This window comes from Mycteria americana, chromosome 9 (genome assembly GCF_035582795.1).
Source record: "Mycteria americana isolate JAX WOST 10 ecotype Jacksonville Zoo and Gardens chromosome 9, USCA_MyAme_1.0, whole genome shotgun sequence".
NCBI lineage: Eukaryota > Metazoa > Chordata > Aves > Ciconiiformes > Ciconiidae > Mycteria > Mycteria americana.
Window position 1 is genome coordinate 35,897,018 of NC_134373.1, and position 20,328 is coordinate 35,917,345.

The 20,328-nt window shown below is 38.2% G+C and overlaps 1 protein-coding gene across 28 annotated transcripts in view; it reads right to left on the reverse strand.

The window, feature by feature from the left end:
* NCKAP5 (NCK associated protein 5) overlaps nucleotides 1-20,328 on the reverse strand; it is a 413,976-nt gene that overhangs the window by 59,937 nt on the left and 333,711 nt on the right. For 27 of the 28 annotated variants that reach the window (XR_012777069.1, XR_012777067.1, XR_012777068.1 and 24 more), the window contains 4 exons: nucleotides 10,470-10,574; nucleotides 7,168-7,359; nucleotides 2,256-6,109; nucleotides 1,382-1,559 (listed from right to left, as the gene is read on the reverse strand). Coding sequence is in view for 24 of the 28 variants with exons in the window: in XM_075511575.1 (XP_075367690.1) it covers nucleotides 1,382-1,559; nucleotides 2,256-6,109; nucleotides 7,168-7,359; nucleotides 10,470-10,574 (4,329 nt within the window). In the remaining 4 variants the exon portion in view is untranslated. The remainder of the gene's footprint in view (nucleotides 1-1,381; nucleotides 1,560-2,255; nucleotides 6,110-7,167; nucleotides 7,360-10,469; nucleotides 10,575-20,328) is intronic. The other variant, XM_075511578.1, reaches the window with a different exon arrangement.

Consider the following 20,328-nt stretch of genomic DNA (forward strand, 5'->3'; position numbering starts at 1 on the left):
AATGCAGGAGACATCTGCATTTTCAAAGAAGAGATGATACCACCAGAGTCAGGAGGAAAAAGTTTTCAAACACATTCATTCTGCATATGTTCCCTGTAAGTTTCAAAAAATGACCTTGCAGATGTTCTTAGGAAAGACATCTGCATTAAAGTAAAAAAAAAAATTGCCTGAAGTTGAAACCGTGTGGGATATTTTAACCTTAAGCATCCTAAACGTCAGTACTAAGCTAAGAGTTCTTCCAGTTCCTATTATGAAGCTTTCTGAAATTTGTTCTACCCTTGAAACACATCCCAAAGAATTTGTATTTCAAATTCTCTCAGATTAAATAGTTACATGTGCTGTACTTCAATAACTCAGTTTTATCAGAACAACAAAAGTAATAGCCTCAACTTCATGTTCAGTATTATATTTGGCACAAGTTTTCAGACTATTTTGTGAAAATTGTGATTATTGTTAATAATAATCATAATAATATGGTCAAGACAGCTATCAGGAATGAGAAAAGAATGCTCATTGAGTTAAAGCGTCTCTGTTTTCCTGGTGCTTGAACTTTAAAAGATCATGGGAAAGGCCCTTGCTAGGCAAGAAATTGCTCACTAAATTCTAAGGTTAATTATTAGAAGCTTCACAAGGAAGGGCACCCATTCAGTCTGACTTTAGGCTACAATCCTAGACTCTGTGTGTACACTTCTCAATGCAGAAAAGTTAGCCACTCACACAACCTTTCAAGAACCAGAATCTAGCAGCTTACAGAAAATAAAATTATTTTTCTTCCAAATTGCAACATTCCTACTCTCTGGGTAAATTAAAGTATCAGGTATAGTTAGTACCTTATTGAAGCATAAAACTGACTATAGGGCATTAACAGGGAGATTTTCCATGGTACAAAGAGAGACATGGGTCAAATGTATGTTTTTGCTTTTGAAAGACTCCCTCTTAAGTGACAAATATTCCCAAACGTGGTCAAATACATTGCCTTTTCCCCATCAGCAGTGCACTTTTTAGACTTCGTGATTTCTATAATGTTCAGAGGAATGTTCAACACTGGCATGCAATTTTCAGGGGAAGGGGAAAAAATGAAAAAAAAAAAACCAACGGTCCTATTATTTCACTTCGCTACAGTATGATTATAGCATCGTTGTGCATATATCTCCACTGGAATTGAATTGCCAGCAGAAGCAGTAGGATCTTCATGACTAGCTGTATAATCTGGCCTATAGTCAAGCTGCCAACTTTTGTATTAATTCACAATTCTCTAGCTACACAAAATCTTTCTATCATATATAAACAGTTATTATCCTGTTTGTCTGTACTAGCAATAAGGAACACATCCAGAAGTTAAAAATAAGATAATAATGTTTTCATGTACTAAAGCACTTACCAGGGTCTGATTCTGCATTTCCATATCAGCTTTTGTGTTGCTGTTTTTCTTGTGGTTTCCTTGAGAGCTGATACAGTTGCCGTGAAGAGAGGAGCCCTGGGAGCTGCCCTTCGACACACTCCTGTAGGAAACATTATTTGATCCACTTTCTGTCTGCTGAGCTGCTTTCTTATCAACTCTGCAGGTAGAGAGTGATTCCTCTGATAAATTACATTGCCCTTCTTCAATCACTCTACTTTTCCATTCCTTTAATGTTTAAAGTAACCTCTCTGTATCTTTCTGTCTCTAGACCTTTGAGTGATAAATGTTTCTAACTAGCCTTGATCAAATCTGTCACTTGCAATTTCAGGTAGTATATCAATTTAGTCTTTCACATATAATGATTTATATTATATTTGGGACTGCTGTGGGGCAAACGTGAAAACACAGTATAGCAATTGCTAAGTTCTTCTGTGACCGAAGGTTGTGGTAGCTAGACATGTAATTAATTCTGACTAGTTACCAAATATATGTTTGCTGGTTACAATACACGAAGATGGAATACATTAAAACATGTACCTAATTATCCTCTATCTTTACACACCATCTGCCTAGATTCTTGATTTCTTGAATCATTTGAATTTCTATCAACTTGGATGTAACTTGCCATTTTTTTAATTTCAAAGGCCATTGGTTTGGTTAACAAAGTAACATGAACAAAATTACCATCTCATTATTAATGTTTTTTCCTGTAGAGATTAAAGTCCTGACTGTGTACCTACTGATTGCTACTATGCATTCTTAGTCTAAAAGGAACATACATTGAACTTAGGATCTGAGCATCTGTAAAGCTAGTGTATAATAACACATCCCAAATTGTGTTCCAGAGTTTTACCTGTTTAAAAGCTCTTTCATAAAATTGTCTTTTGGTGAGTATGTAGCTGTGGTGGAACCTTTTACTTGTTCACACTCAGTCTCACCAGGCGTGTCTTGTGAAGGTTTCATAATTTTGCTCTCCATGACATCAGCTAAAATGTCACCGTTGTCTGTTTTCCTGTTAATTTCATTTTCTATTTCATAGTGTTGGTCAGTTTTCTTTTTTTCTTTTCTTCTATCTAATTTTGTCTGCTTAATTCCAAATCCTGAAACTTTTGCATCTTTTTTTTCTACCTTTGTTTTAGGAACATCAGTTTTCCTGCTACTTAGTGCTGGGACCTTACTCTTTCGAAAGCCAAACCAACTAGCTATAGAGGGCCCAGTCTTTTGTTTAGTCTCTGCAGCAGGAGACTTGGTTTGTCCCTGACCCTTTTGCACATTTTCTTGGATGCATAACATGACTTTCTCCTCTATTGTAGGTTGTAGAGCTGGTGAACTCAAAACATCGGTAACCTTCTCAGAGGCTTCTGCTAACTCTAAAGACATTTGCTGTCTTCGTGACTTTGTTGCTTCCAGTTTATGAAGACACTTTATTCCATCTGAGCTTTGAAATGATGAAATTGGTTTGGAAGATACAGTAGCTGATGCTTCTAACTCCAGTTCTGCTGGTAGAACACTTTTTTTACTTAGAGCTTCGTGTTTAAAACTTTCAGTGCTTTTCTCACTCTGGACAGATAGACTGCGTGCATCTTTCTGAGAAAATGGTTTGTTTCCATCACATTTTGAAGTGTTGTGAAGCAAGTCTACTTTTGAAGATGATCTGAAGGGCAGTTTGCTTGGGCTTCCATGCTGGCTACTGCAACTACTCATATTTCCAAGAGAACCTTGTCTAGAATAAGAATTTTCTGTGGTTTTAGGAGTATATGAAAGAGTCTCTGGTGTCACTGCTGACCCAGGAATGGCCTTGATTTGAAGTCCTTCCATGGCTGAGTTCTGCCTTGTTAGAGAATTTCCTCTATCAGAAGTGTTTGTAATAATCTGAGTCCGTACTTTTCCGAGACCTTCTGTCACAGGGGCAGATGGCTTTTCCCCTGTATGAATGCTAAAACTCTGACTACGAGCTTTCGCTCCATTCATGCCCAGAGCTGGCTTCAAGTGCGACTTGTTGCTAGAAGAAACAGATCTCTTAACTAATTTGTTTTCTAATCCATCTACTCTGTCTACCACCAAGTTGCAGTTTTCATGTGAATGAGGTGATGCTGTATCCGTACTAAGTCTCACAGTAAAATTATTTTTTACTTCAGTATCAGACGTAGAGTCTTTTAATTCAGCATCCATTGCACCTCTAGTGGTTACACTTACAGATTCATTTTTCTTGTACTTACTTGAACTCACATTACTTTTGGAAGCTGCATTTATACTGTCTTTTTCCTGCTTCCCTGGTACAGTAGAGCTCTTTCGGAGAAGCTGGGGAGATTTGACAAATAATTTCAGTCCTACAGGGAGACGTGTTTTCATTCCTTTCTCATTAGAGTTTTGGGTAGCATGTGCAGTGTCACTACCATGAAACAGTGTTGACAATGGGGAATTGTTTACCTGAGATAGTAAAGGCTCACTTGTGCTTGTTGTATGACATTGAGGAGTTACAGGGAGAATGTTTGGCATCTGTTGTGGCTGATCCACCCCACTGTCACTGGAAATATCTTTTTTGCCAGAATATGCGTCTTGTGAAGAAGTTGTTTCCAATGATGGACAGCCTAGAGAAAAGGACCTGGCTGTTTGAAAATCTGTATTGGAAAATTCACGATTCCTGTGGAGACCCAGCTGATTAGGGTTTTTTGGGTAGACTTGCTTTGTGGAAACTTTGGAAAGTCCTTGGCATGCACTATGGGGTTGCTGAGATATGCATTTATTTTGCATAATTGCTTCTGCATTTTCTTGAAGGTAAGATAATTCAATCTTGGCCCCAGAAGATATATTTTTTGCTTGCATTTCATGACTAGATTGATTATGAAAGCCAGAGTTCATAGTTCCTTTTAATGGTGATGATTTCAGTATATTTTTTGCTGTTTCACTGGGACCAGCTCCTCCTAACTTTACCGCTACAGATGGTGAATGAGCATAATTAGGCCGAATCAACAGGGATGTTGACCTGCCTGGAGGAAGGGGTGGGGATGGTGATCGGGCTTCTACAGTTGCTAAATCACAAGGAAAGTCTCTGGTTGGAGGTTCTCCATAGTCACTGGGCTCTGTAAGGTGCTGAGGCAACAGTGGTGATGCTGGACTCTGACTCTTTGGATACCTTGACCTGTCGCCTCTGCCTGGACGTTTCAAGCCAGGCAGGGGGTGGGCAGGGAGCTTTGGAACCTGGAAGTCGACTTTTGAGTCAAAATTATGAGGTGGACTTTGTGCCTTTTTGAATCTTGAAAGCTTTACAGGTGGCAGAGCAGGTGATTTTTCAAGGGTTGCAGGGCCCACTGATTGAGCTACAGGTGTCTCCTCGCTCTCAGTCATTGCAGTTTTTTGTGGAGAAAATTTACCTCTGCTGGGTATTTTAGTCAAGTTTGGCTTTTGATTGATTCCTGCATGCACAGTGGAACTTGAATTGGCCTTGTATGATACATCACACACTGGCTTCGCTAGTTTTTGTCGTGGATTATTTTGCAGTGTCACTCTTCCACAGCCTGAAGATTCACTGCAGGTCATGGGGACAACTGTATTTTTATTCCCTGTATTATCTTCAAGAGTCTTTTTCTTGGTTTCATCTTCAGGTCTTTCTAAAGCAGTGTACTTTCTAGCATTGGTTCCTGTCTGCAAATCAGTTATTCCCTGAGATATAAGTTCAGTATATTCTGCACTGGACCTAGTTTGTGGCTCGTTGACTGAAATTTCATTTCTTGTTACAGTGACAACTCCAGTTTGATGTGAGCTAAATTCAATAGGCTCACCATCCTCAGCATCAAATATTACAGTAATGCACTCTTCAGAAGAGGTCTTTTTTATAACCTTTTGTTGTTTAATGAAATTACATGTCTTTGGCCTAATGTCTGAGTGAGCAGATATCTGTTTTTCCCCTTTGTTAGTAGATACAAACTGAGAATTCTCTGTGACTTTGAGCATGTCAGAGGTCTTTGTGTACTTCTCAGTAAAAGGAGTTGCTAATAAATCTGATGGACTTTTCTCATCACTGCTTTCTATATGCAATTCATCCAACACTTCATTGTCGTCAGTATCTGAAAGCTGAAAATGAAGGTCCTTCCAGCCTATATCAGCATGGCTTTGATTTAGCTGTAACTCAGGCAGCTTTGCTCTGGTGCACGATTTTACTTCTGCCTGAAATCCACTGACAAAACTAGTCAATTTTTCAGGTCTTTCCTTTGAATTAAAATATGAACTTCTTTCTGGCAAATGTTTCCTATTAGGATCCCAGTCAAAGAGACTGTCAGAAACGCTGTGAGTTAATTTGTTACAATAGGTCCTGCGGACTTTGCTTGGTACTTCCTGCAGCAACAGTAAGGATGAAGAGTCATCGTCTGCATCATCATGTGAATCTGAATCATAAGAGAAAGTTTTGTTATGTGCAATGCAACTACTTCCTATTTCCGTTGGCTTACAATGAGTCTGTTCGTTATGGCTGCCACATTTAACTCCAGGGGAATATATTCCTTCATTAGAGTTCATGCAGTCTTTGTAACCCCATTTTGATATTACTGAAGGTGATTCAAGTAATATTTTTTGCTTCTGTAATTTCTTCAGCCCTTCTAAGATATGGTTTTCCTTGATACGAGTTGGAGGTAGATCATCTGCAGGACTTGAGAGGTTGCTTGGGAGCGAAGAACCAATGCTTATTCTTTTATCCCAGCTCACGGATGACTGTTAAAACAAAATAAAACTCACATATTACTCTGTCATGGTTTAAACCCAGTCAGCAACTAAGCACCGCCCAGCCGCTCACTCACCCTCCCCCACCCTGGTGGGATGGGGAAGAGAATCGGGGGAAAAAAAAGTAAACCCGTGGGTTGAGATAAAGACAGTTTAATAGGACAGTAGAAGAAGATAAAATAATAATAATAATAATAAAAGAATGTACAAAACAAGTGATGCACAATGCAATTGCTCACCACCCGCTGACCGATGCCCAGCCAGTCCCTGAGCAGCGATCGCTGCCCCCCTGGCCAACTCCCCCCAGTTTCTATACTGAGCATGACGCCATATGGTATGGAATAGCCCTTTGGCCAGTTGGGGTCAGCTGTCCTGGCTGTGTCCCCTCCCAGCTTCTGGTGTCCCTGGCAGAGCAGGGGAAGCTGAAAAGTCCTTGACCAGTGTAAGCACTGCCCAGCAACAACCGAAACATCAGTGTGTTATCAACATTATTCTGGTACTAAATCCAAAACACAGCACTATTCCAGCTACTAGGAAGAAAATTAACTCCATCCCAGCTGAAATCAGGACATACTCACAAGTGCTGTTAATAAAAAGTGTTACCATTTTAGTAAAGAGATTTAGGAGTCGCATAGGGCATTGCATTTCATCCATTGCTATTAATAGCAATGTTCTTTTTTAATAAAGAATTTCACAGTGGTGTGAAGGCTGCAGTGCATTTAAAACCTGGAGGAAGAACAATATGAATGGAAGGATTAAGATAAAGAAGAAGAACAACTTAGACTGTGAAAGACAGAATAAATGTCAGAATAAATGAGGAAAGTGTGAGCAAATTAAAGTGATAAAGGAATTGTTAAAAAAAAATTAAACGGGTGGAGAGTGAGAGGGAGGGAGACATGGGGGAGAGAACCCTTACTAAGTTTACTGACAACTGTTTTAAATATAAAAGACAGAAGACAATGAAAAAAATTCTGAAATAGGCAGCTTTTCAATTAATCTTGTTTCAGATTAACTTAAGCTAATAAATGAAGAAAATCAATTTGATTTACCCTTTTGCTGCATGTCTTTCCATCATTCCAAGTGTAGGAGGAACCACTGGAATATTCACTGCAAGCACTTGAGAGGGAGAGTTCACTGCTACTGCAGCTGCTCCGAGGATACAGTCGGCTAGGACCTGTCATGTTTAATTGACTCTGGCATTTCAAGACAGGTATACTGGATTTCACATTCTGCTGGCATTCCTAAAATATGAGAAGAAACAGAAATATCTTATGGGTGGAAAAAGATCATTTAACTTCCCCTTGATTAGGAAGGACAAAGAAAAAGCAAGTAAGCTATTTACACCTTCCTGTTATGCCATTAGCATCTGGTGAATTTAATACAGAGAAGTAAATTAAAAATTGCTAACTTTTTCATTTGTCGGGGGAAAAATCCACAATACTCCATGTTTTCTTCTTTATTCTTGAACCAGTATTCTACTTTTCTTTTGCTAAGGATTATTCCGAGTCTGTTTGAATTATGCTTTGTATATAAGCAGCGTGCTCCAGTAAGATACAGAAAACAAAGTTATAAGAATACAAGTACATCTTGACAACTGCATTATAGCCCTACAATGTAACAGATGAGGCTGTACATCTTGGACAAGGTAAATTAATTTAGTATCCCAACCAGAATGTCCACTGAGAATGGAATCTCTCCATTACAGTCTAATTTTGGTTTCCTATCTAGTTCAAAGCTTTGTCTAAGAAACTCTCTGACGTAGGACAATCCATCTTTGTGTCGCTTGCAGACAGCTGAAGCCTCTTGCTTATGCAATTTATTGACACTTTATGGCTGCCTTTAGTACTTGTGTAGTTATCGCCCCTCTCCAAATGCAATTTCAGCTGACTGTGACTAAGTGCCAGCTTTGAGGAAGAGAGTAATGAAGAGCAGATAGCACTTTAGGTAAAATATTAAACCTCTGTAGGAGTATCTAGGATGCCTTTAATTTGTTTTCAAACTAATACTCTTGTGCTTAACAGTGTTAGAGCTTCTTTAATGTTAAGTGCCTGCACCGTTCTGTTATGCTATTCTCCAGTTTCCTTACAGAATCAGATATCTTCTTAATTACCAGGAACACCAGACAGAGTGACATGACTCTGTTTCATAAAACTTTGCTTTGGATTTCATTAAGGCAAGCTCAAACAATATTTATTGATTTTTGTATGTAGATATACCCCAAATTAATTTTGCTTAGATGAAAATTTTACCTTTATATTCAGGAAGACACAAGAAATCTAAAGTTATTGAATCCACAAAACACTTATCAAAACTGTATATGCAGTAAACACAGCTTCTTCATGCAAATCTCTGGAAAACTGCTCAGTTTGTAGGCACTTCACATACACTAACATGCTTGTTGGCCTTCTGTTAATTTCTTCCATTTATTCTCCCAGGTCCTCCCATTTATTACCACTAGGGTTGAACCTTTTTTCAGTTAAATAGGAGAGAGCAGAATTTTTACTGCTGAGGAGTTCATCAGTACAGCTGTTCATTGCTCAACTGACATAATAATGTTCTGTTTTTGACAAACGTAACTACAGGGCAAATCATTATTCTCTGTCACAGGCAAAACCTATGAATGGGAAAATCATTTAGAGGTAGCAAGAGCACATTTCATCTCTGGGAGTTATTGGTACACGTTCTCCTAGGAAGTCAAATGGATGCAGGAGGAATAGCCTTTAAATCCACTGGCTCTGGGAAGAATACATCTTTCAGCATCAGAGGCAGGCTGATGCCTGTGTTTTTGGCTCTGAAACAGACTTTCTCGCTTTGTTGAGACAAATTACTCTTTATATCTGACATCGCGGTTCCCATGGGAGACCCTCTCTCATCAGCTTCCTCAGCTATGACGGCGTCATTCCCTGTGAGGTTGGCTGTAGAGAGGCCAATGGCAGCATCTGCTTGTTCTGGCTATTTTGTTGCCTTTCAGCTGTGGCACTGGGAATATAATGTCATGTCAAATTTCTGCCCTTTATACTAGGCTATGTCCCAGTCATCACAGCATTTAAGGGAAGGATGCTTGTAAAATCCTTTCCTATAAGAACCTCCTGTAAGAGAAAAGAGGAGATCACAGCATACTGACAAGTACTGCCTTCCCTTCCTGTCATCTTCAGCTAGTCTGAGAGCCTTTCCAGGAGAAAGGCGTTTGGTCCTACAGTTTTAGCAATGGGAAAAATGGAGATATCTAAGCAAAGCAAAAGAACAGTATATTACTGTAATCATCTTTATTGTTTAAGAGATGAGAAAATGTGCAAAAAATACCATGCCATTAAAGATTCTGAAGTAGGGTATCTGCCCAAGTTCTAGATTGCATTCAGATCACTAAGGAGAGAGTGGAATTTTCTCCTGCAATTTACCTTTATTCTCTAAATTATCAGAGAAAGTACTTTGAATAGTATGTTTATGATGCATTAATTAAATACATTTAACTTGCATATGGGTCTATTAACTGACATTGTGAAATTTTAATTTTTTGTAATCATGACTCTTAAGTCATTACCTTTAGCGAAATTAGAGTAAAAAGGCCTGAATGTGGTATTACAATTTAAATACATAATTTTTGCTAGAAATCACATAAAATTGAAAGAATCAGATTATTAAAGACATAAAAATCTATATTAGAAAAACCTAACCTGAAGGCTTAATTACATGTAATGCAAAGGGTCATTGGCATTTTTGTGAACCTTTGAAACAATGCCTTTCCATTAAAGTATGTATTACAAAGGAGATTACATTTTTGTTGACACTACTATACTTCAAGATCAAAGGCACATACAGGTTCAGTGTTCTGTTCTTGTCCTCTTTGTTTCCTTCTGTCTTTATGTGACTTTTGTTTTTTAAGCTACTTTTCTCTTTGACAATGAAACATGAAAGCCACACTGGCTAATGTTTTGCCAAATAAGCACAAAGCTAACCCCATCTGAAAAAAAAAATGCAGAGCCCATGAATTTTTAAAAGTTCATACATAATATATCATAAAAGTAGGATGAATAATACGGTGTATGGGCTTTAATAAAAAGCTCCTTGACCATTTCTCAGAGATTCTGAGATGTAATCAATACCCAAAAAGGTATCTTGGGGACATTGCTAAGATTTACGCTTTTTTGCACAGAGTGACACTATCTGCTTACTATATCAACTGAGGACACAATATTGAATTTCAGAGAACAGAAGGAAGAAGAAGTATTGCTATCTGCCTCAACAGTGTTTCAATTCAGAGATCAGCTTTATGGCTCATCCCTGACATCAAGCTTCAGAGGCGAAAAGGAGGGTTCCAAATGAGGGGTACAAAGACAGCACAAAAACTCACGTGAATCTGAGCATCAGCGGTTCGAGGTTGCATCAGGCTTCTGTTTCGTTCTACTTCTGAAAGCAAATCCCCAGATGAGAGGTCTAAGATGCGTGAATGGAGTTTCTGGGTGGGGGGGAGAAGGGAATGAGCAAAGCATAAGCATTTGTCAAATACGCAGCAGATCAGCATTTTTAAAATTCCAAACTCTGTTAAATTTCAAGGGAAATGAAGACCCGGAGGTAAAAGAAGATTTTTGTTCTAATTTTAAATGTTGCTGTTTGTGCTTACTTTGTGCAAGACTTCCTGTCTGCAGAACAGATCCTTCTTCATCCAAAACAAACTCTACTTTTTCTTCTAGTCACTGTTTTGCAACTTATCATTACTTCACATGCAACAATGACAAATGAACGCGAGTCCCACCATTATCCATAGAGTTTGACAGGTTTCAGGAAAAAAGCATAAAAATGAACTACAAAATTAACGTTTATAAATCAGTCAACGTGTTAATGTTGTTTTATTTACGAGCTGTTACACCTTGAGTGAATGATTGCAAAAGTGACCCTATTTTTAAACAGCATTGATCTGCTGAAGGCCTCCCTTGCACACATTTTAACTCAAAGTCATTAATGTCATCTGCTAGGAACAATTAATGTGAATAGAAAATAATTGCATCAGGGAACTAGGGACTCAGAGGATTTTGTGCATTAATATTCACATGCTGTTCGATTATACACACAGTTCTTTTTTCAGTTTTGCTTGGAAGGATGGCTAAGCTTGTGCCTTTTCCTCCATGTTCACCTGTATACTAATTACTAAGGCTTTCAGTGTGCATTAAGTCTGATTTGTTTTAATTGCAGTTTCAATAAAATCCATGATTTATGTGAATGCCTTGGCCGATGACTTCAAAAGAAGAAATATCTGCAGTCCTGTCAGTCATTGGACCAACATATCATGTAACAGGCAGTACAGATCTGACTCACAGTCCACTGAAATCAATGAAAAAGGACTTAAAAAAAAAACCAAACAAAAGGACTTTGGATCAAGCTCTTTTCATTTCCCCATTAATTCTCCAGGCTTGCAACCTGAGAGACCACATCTACCCCCTCCTCAGCACCGGGGCGCTCGGCTTGGAGGCGCAAACGGTGCCAAACCTGCCAGGCCGCTTTGCCAGGGGGACTTTGTAAAGGATGCAAACCATGGAGACTTGTTGAGGTTGCATGAGTGGCCCATCACCCGGTCCATCCAAAAAGCCTGGTCAAAGACAGAAAAAGAATCTGTAGCCACAAAAGCCGTTCCACACTGTGCAGTAGTAGTAATGGTGTCCTGGTTTCGGCTGGGATAGAGTTAATTTTCTTCCTAGTAGCTGGTATAGTGCTGTGTTTTCGATTTAGTACGAGAATAATATTGATAACACACTGATGTTTTAGTTGTTGCTAAGTAATGTTTACACTTAGTTGTTGCTAAGTAATGTTCCAGCTTCCCATGCTCTGCCAGGCGCACAAGAAGCTGGGAGGGGGCACAGCCAAGATAGTTGATCCAAACTGGCCAAAGGACTATTCCATACTGTATGGCGTCATGCTCAGTATAGAAACTGGGGGGAGTTGGCCGAGGGGCAGTGATTGCTGCTCGGGGACTGGCTGGGCATCAGTCGGCGGGTGGTAAGTGGTTGTATCACTGCTTTTTTTTCCCCTGGGTTTTGTTCCTCTCTCGCTCTCTTGCTTTCCTTCTCATTACAATTTATTATGATTTCTTTTTTGTTGTTCCAATTATTAAACTGTTCTTATCTCAAGCCACGAGTTTTCTTACTTTTGCTCTTCCGATTCTCTCCCCCATCCCACCGGCGGGGGAGGGTGAGCGGGCGGCTGGGTGGGACTTAATTGCTGACTGGGGCAAAACCACAACAAATGGCAAGACAGTTCTTTGCAGGGCCTTGAAACATCAGTCATGCAGTATCTTATGCCAGCTACTCCCCAGCCCGCTCTCCCAGTACCCACTGCAGAAATTCATCTGCTAGAGAACAAAGCAGGTGGCCATTCCTACAGCTTGTGTTATCTGCATGCTGTGCTTCAGGCATCTATTCCAGACAATTTAGCAATTTTTTTAAAAGCTACTAATTATAACTTTGGGAGTAATTTCTCAAGAGTTACTTATTCATCCAGGTTTCTTCAGGAGGTACTGTTGCAGACAGATTATGGAAAATGTTTTCAATGATCAATGTTCTGTATAAACATATTTTGTTCAATATATTGTTCAATAGATTAAAATGCTACAAGCACTTAGTATCCAGTATACTTTTCATTATAAATATTAACTACCTCCAGGCTATGTGTTTTTTAACATCAGTGATGCCTATCGCCTAGTTATTCAGCGTGCACCTTTTAAAGTATTATTACTAGAGTACTGTCAGGTGTTTGTTCAAGATTTAAGCTCCAGGTAAAATGCCTTCCCAAATCACAGATCTACTGACTTAATACACGTGTTATTCTTGACAATAATTCCAACGGCATCGTTGAACCACCAGAGAATTCCACTGTTTTCAGAACCAGGAGATCTTATGAGCAAGTGGTGTACTTGCTCTTTCCAAAGGAATTACTTTCTCCAGTGAAACCAGTCACCTCATTTTTGCTTCCAGAGATATTTTAGAGGAAGTTACTATAGCCAGATTTGTGCATTAGAGATGATGACTGGGGACATCTGAGATGGATGAACATTTGAACTTGAACATTTATTTTCCCAGAAAAAAGTATCCTAGAAATAGTGCTATAGGAGTTTTACAGTTGTTAAACTGTCTTCCCATTTTTCCAGCAAGGCATTTTAAATACTTCATTATTTAAATGGGAACATATATGCATCTCAGTTAGGAAAACTAAATATACCCCTATAATGTCATCCAATGAAATTTAGCGTGCTGCTGTTATTGTCCATATCGGACATAAGAGCAGAGATCAGCCCAATTGGAACAGGCAGAAAACAGAAACAATTTTTGGCCAGTGATAAGACGTAGCCCAGCAGAGCAGGCTGTAAATGGCTCGGAGTTACGGGGGTCACTCCACACTGGCTCAGTGACCAGAAGGGTTGGGCTGCACATGGGTCACACTATGTTTGAATCATCTTTGCCAATGTTAAACTCTATGACCCTATAAAACTATAATGACAAAGGTGAATCTGCAGACTAAAATGATTAACAAAGAGGGAAAGTGTGTTCTCAATATGTATAATGTGATTATATTTCTGTATCAAACAAAAGATCATCACATTGGGAATATTGCCCCCCACACATATGCAAATAAACTAACAGACACACGGCCAGCACAATGACTAGCATTAACAAACAGCATAACAAAGTTTGAGATAATTAATTAAATATAGTCACACAGCACTGAAGCAAGTCATCCAATTACAAAAGAAAAATGATAAGAAAATTGTTTTTCTTTAATTTATTTTTTCTTTTTCCTTCTCCATTTTCTAATTAAAAAATGGGAAAAACTCTACTATTTGTTAAAAAACCTCATTAATGATCCATTCAAAATCAAGTAACAGATTGTGCTAACTATGTATCTTGATTTTGATTTCTTCTCAGATATGCAAAATGTACTGTGTCCTTTATGGTTATTTTCAGATGACTGTCACATAACTAGATCAAGGAGTTACTGCTGCCTGGAAAATTGTACAATATTAAAATCACTGTTGATGCTATCATGATGCAATGCAACAAAAGGTAGACCACAGCACAGTATGACTTCCACAGAAAAGATCACATCAGTTTAAATGAATACTTAAATATGAAACTGAAGAGTTACAACTATAAATCCAAGTCACCTGCCCCATTTGTTGGTGCCCTATATAATGACAAGGGGAAACCGGGCAGTATTTGTACTTGGTGGGGAATGTCTGGGCCCCTCTGAACACAGGAAACCATCAGGAGCACTGGACTGCAGAACAGAAAACCCTTATGGAATTCCATACAGTATGGGCTGGGCCAACTTGCTTGGAAATTACCCTGTACTGAGTACTGCCAGGGCAGGTGCAGACTAAAAAGTTCACAGCATCTTAGCTAGACTAGACCCATGTCTCTACAGAAGTAGGCTGCTGAGAGGTATAGAGGCCAGGGCAGAGCAGAAAGGGCCTCTCTGTGGCTGCCTGTGACCAGTAGCAGAAAAGCTCCTCCTTCACCTGTGAGATTGATGCAGAAAAGGCTGTGCCCTTTGTGGCTCAATGTCAAGATTAACTCCTGTAACCCACATAAAAAATAAAAACAAGGTAATTGATAATTTAGGTAGAAACCTATTATATCAAGTGCAATAGGAAATACAATTATCTGGCAGGCAGATAACCAATCCATCAAATAGTAGGCCAGTTCCCCCTCCCTGCAGCAGCATCCTTATTAAGGCTTTCTAGGAAGATAAAAGAAGGCTACTACCTGCTGGCATGAGGCAATATTACAGAGACTCCCCTAACTATTGTGCCTCTTGACTGTATCTGTGCAGAATACCTATCAGTTCCCATCTCCTTTTCGAAACGTCTAATGGCCTGCAGCATTGCCAGAACAATTTTCAATGAATTATGCCAAACTGTACACGGCTCTCCAATACTGGATGAGTTAATTGCTATTAAATCAATTGGCTTATGCTTTTCTCACATGAGCCAAAGTCTACCATTCACAAGAAAGAAATTCTCTCTCAGGGTTCTAAGGAGACATTTTCATCCTGGTGCTCCGTGCCAGAGCTGTAAATGCTTCTTTGGTGCGTGTGGCCTCCTCCCATCTCTGCTGTTACCTGGGGCATCACAAACCTGCACAGGCATACTCTGGCCTGCTCCCCTATATAACCTGACCATTGTAATTGGACTGGCAGGGAATACCTTTTCTGCAGCCTTCACACCACTCATTTTTAATAATTCTCCACACAAAGATTCCCCTCAAGTCCACAGGCAGCAACACCACCGCTCCAATTCTACCCCTGTTGTACTAAATGAGTTAAGTCTTAGTAACTCCATCAAAAACATGCAAAAAAATGTGCAACACAAGAAGAGTGCTGATATGGTGATCTCTTTACAAGTGTGATAGAGGCTCATGAAAGACAAGAGATCTTTCTAGCTGACTTTTCTTCACAATCTTCTGACCTGTCTCACTCTTCCTGTTCCCTTGTTCATCTTTAACTGTCATATCCACCAGAAGCAGAGTGCAGCTATGAATTAATCACATCTAGGATGAGCTTTAGTTTCAAAGTTCTTACAGAAATAGTACTCTATACTACATTTCCATTATACCATAGAAGATAGCAGACCAAAGAAAGAAAAAAATACTATTAGGTATGCAATTTACATAGTATTAGTTTATGCAGAAATATAGTCTGTCATGAAACTAAATCTTGATTTTTTTAGTCCTTAGATACATTGCAGAGGGGATATTCAGCTGGAGATGAGAGAACATCCTTCACCTATTCCATCAGAAGTTACCTAGATCAAGAACATGCACTATTCAAAGTATGAAGTGTGAACTTCTCATACACTAAATACTCTGAAATAAAGGAGAAAGTTAAGTATAAGGAAAAAAATAATAAAACCTCTGAAAGTAGAAATAGATTTTGCTTTTAGACAAATCAGACTTGGTAATACATATGCTTTTAACATATGGTAATTCTGCTTTCTAAAGAGAGCAGAACAAGTGGTTGTCAACATAAACCAGCCAAATATGAAGCACAAGTGAAAGCTGCAAAAAGATGCTTCCATTTTATTTCATTCTAGTAATCACTAACATAGAAATTGTACTTGCAATTGTATACTGTGGACAGACAGCAATGCCTGATGGTTTATTGTACATAATTGATGTAATGAAAATAAAATTATAATAATTTTTTCAGCTCTTGGAAGTTATATATTTAAAAGAAAATTCAGAATTATGTCCTAATTTCCTACTACTCACTTCCTATAAACAGAAATTCATGGCCATCACTGTTTAACTTTGTAGTAAACGAAAATTATTATTTCCATTTTCACAGTTTATAATGGCAATAGCAATTGTCATACTGAGCACTTTCCACTAGTTAACCAGCTTGGTTAGGAACTTGCCTTCATCTTTCCAGCTGCTTACTGCATGTGAAGAAAGGCAGCTTCCCAGCAGAGTTCTTGTGCATGGTATATGCCATCCCAGATTACTTTTTATACTTATATCCTTTAGGGTAATTTCAAGGACATTTCACTGTGGAAATAGCCATGTTTTTTTCCTTCTAATTCTCTAATAATTTGCTTTGCAATCATCATTTATCCTAACAGTGTGAAGTTACTTCTGACTGTGGCTATTTCTTATAAATATTTTACACTAACATGAAGTCTGGCATTATGGTGGTTCAGCTGCAGAATACAGTGTGTCTTTAAGAAGCATTCCTGTCCTTTTTACCACTTTTCAGCAGTACTTTTACATGAAATAAGGTCCCCCATCCACAATCATATTCTTGTATTTCTGCTCAGAAGTAAACAGTTAATAATGTGATTTTTGGTGCCAGTTCTGGGAATAAAACATGGCCTTATCTTATAAGCTACATAGAAACATCCATATAGGTGTATGTCTCTCTAGATTTTCACAAGTATGTGTTAAAAAGAGACCAAACTTTAAAGGATGAGGAAGTAAGTAAACAACTGTTATTCCTAGGGGGAAATAAAAAAAAAAATTAAAACCCAGCATTTTCAAAGGAAGAAACACTATGTTCAGATACTAACTTTTCTTGCTCTCAGCATTAGGGTAGCATCCTGAGTCCATGTTCACATTCACATAACAGCTCAATAATTCTATGCTTCTGGATTTATATCTTCTCTTTATAAAATGTTACATGTTTACAGGTAAAACATACAGGTTTGACTATATGAGATTATTTTGCAACAAATATTTAGACTCATATTTTCACTTGTACTTATAGCAAACATGACCAATCAATCTGTACCTGTGCACCAAAATTTTGCATCAACAAGCAGCCATGGAAAAGCTAAGTATCAGTGAAGCACAGGAGCAACTAGAGGTCCACTGCAGCACTGTTCTGGCCCTGTTCTTTTGCTGCAGAACACTCCCTAGAGAAAGTGAATAAAGCTCTGCAATGTGGGTAACAGGAATTTGTCACAGGAGATACCTAGGAGAACACGTGATATGGAGTCAAGTTGTCAGTAACTCCTTTCTCCTACTGTTGGGCCATGTTTAACCATGCACAGGATTGGGGCTAAAATTGGAGTGGGAAACTAACAGCCTTTGACCATTTAAAATACTCCTCCCTTCCCCTAACTAATTATATGCTTATCACTTCCTGGACATCTAGAAGCTATTAATACACCTCTGTGCAGGCAAGCACATATAAATTCTGACTGTAAAGCTAATGCATCACACTATGCTATTTTTTCTATTTCTCTCTTGCTACTCGCAGCGTTTCTAACAGACCAAGCTGTTAATGAAAATACTTGCCATTTGGCACAAGCATGTAACATGGAAGGTTATACAGCTCAGCCTGAACCTGGCAGAGCAACTCCGAAGTCTTATACCCCATGGTATTTAGTATGAACATATATGTTGTCTTTCATATTTAATATTCTGTTCTTTCTTAAGGTCTGTCTGACAGGTTAACTAAAATTAGTTTCCCTATATGTTGCTGCTGTGCTTCTCAACAGCTGTATTGCAGGAGACTTACCACTATAGCTGGTTGGATTTATTTTTGGTGGAAGGAGGGTGTTAATACACAGTAACTGAACCCCAGGATATCTGTCACAGTGGTATGAGCAGGCAGTTGGAGACTTATTTATTGGTCTTACCTACAGCTGTGCAAAATACAGGAAACAATCACAAACTTGTGGTATTGCTCAGTGGTAACAAGGGGAAGAGTTATACATAAAATGAATATTAAACTGATTAACTATAAAATACATTTCAGTAAGCTAAATCAGTTCTTAGTACAAAAAAAGGAAGTTTCCAGCTATTCCAGAAATTTCAAGTCAAGTGGATTTGAATTTTCCATTAATCTAATAAAAATACTTCCACGGAAGTTCTAATTTGATATTTTCCATTTGTTTTGGTTTTTTTTTTCCCTCCTACTAGGCTGACTTTGCTAAAAATCCTAGAAGCCTGGTGATACAGAAGATGCTAGACTCTAAATTCAAACCCAGTATTACAATGGTTTGTCAGTTTTGCTGGTAAATTCTCCAGGCAAGTTTACTGAGACTTAACTGACAACATCCAAGACAAAGTACAAGGGTATCATATTACAAACATTTGTATGAAGATTAGGGTGCTAAAACTACATCAGCAAATCCTGTTAACAAGGCAAATCCAGCACAAAAAATGAAACAAAGGTTTCACTTGCGTCTGCTTCAGATTTTCCAGGCTTGCTGCTCTCCATTATTATCAAGCCATCCAGAGATGGCAAAAACCAGTGACTAAGATTCCAAAGTAACTCAGAAGGTTGGAAAGTTATATCCTAGGGTATAAATTGGGAGGTATTAAGCAGACATTTGATGCATAAACATAAATAACATAATCTCTCTGTATTCTTCAGAGAGTTGACAACATTAACGTAAGCCTAAAATTATTCCTGTTCCAAATCCCTTAGTTTTATTAATTTTTATAAACTGCTTTAAATAAAAGTTATATTGAAAGACACAAAGTAATCCTCTCTGATCCTAGTTTTCATTTTATAAATCTATCAGTGTTTTCAAGCTCTGAGACTCCAAAGTGTTAGTTCTCATTTTAATAGCACTACGGTAGGAGTCTGTAAATATTGCAGTAATAATAAAATGAGCTAATTTAATTTCTTAGGAAAACGCATGTATAAAGTTCCCTGTGGTTTGTAATTACTGTAAAGTCAACAGTTTACAACAATGACCCGGTAATCAGCTAGTCAGAATGTAAATAATTAATGAAATGAATGTTTTCAGTGAGCTTGCTCATGGAAGACTCCTTGGAGTATGGTAAAACAGCAGTTTTGTGAGACTAGTATTGTAGAAGAGTCGAGCCTCTTATTAAGTACATATTTGTATTTTGTTTCTTATTAATTTGGTACAAAACAGTAAATGCTTTTTGTAAATACCTTTCTGTTGACTAATACTAACTAATATGTTAATTCCACTTTCCTCAATGAGTGCCAACATCACACAGGTGCTGTGAACTATGGAAACATCGAAGAGTGAAAGGTGGAATCTTGCACATCCTGACACCTTCTCTTGTCACATTGCTCACAAAATAAACCATTTTTTCTTAACATTTCAGCATGGTCAGAATCAGTCTAGGAAACAACTTTATACTGAACTCCTGTGACAAGGAAGAACTATACCATTAATCTTTTATGGCATGCCCTACACATGCTCTCTATGCTTTAGCAGTAAAAAGGTAGGCTGGTTTTTATTATTTCACTGTATTTAAGAAATGCTTTAACATGAAAACAGAGACGAAAAGTACTGATGTTTCAGTCTCACTTACACAACAGGCATTGCATTATCAATCATTATCTCATTAAATGCTACTCACTAATTTCAACACGGTGCTAAATTGCTGATACTATGACAGTAAGCAATATTCCTGGTAGCACAACATAATTTTGGCCTTTGTCTTTGTGATTCCTACAGTTTAAAATTCATTTTCACATTCACTTTCTGACTATGCCCCAAAATCATCTAAAGGAATTAGGCAGACCTCAGTACGATCTTGTTATTGACATTTATGTTGATCGATGTTGGCTCTTACAGAATTGGAATCTACAGATCAATTCCCTTATTAGATTCATTCTCAGCGCTGCCATGATCATTTTATCACAGAAGCTGCTGCCATGAAATGCTGCTTTATCACTTTATAATGGGATAAGCTGAAGCTCTCCTCTAGCATATAGCTGGAAATGAAAACTGTCTG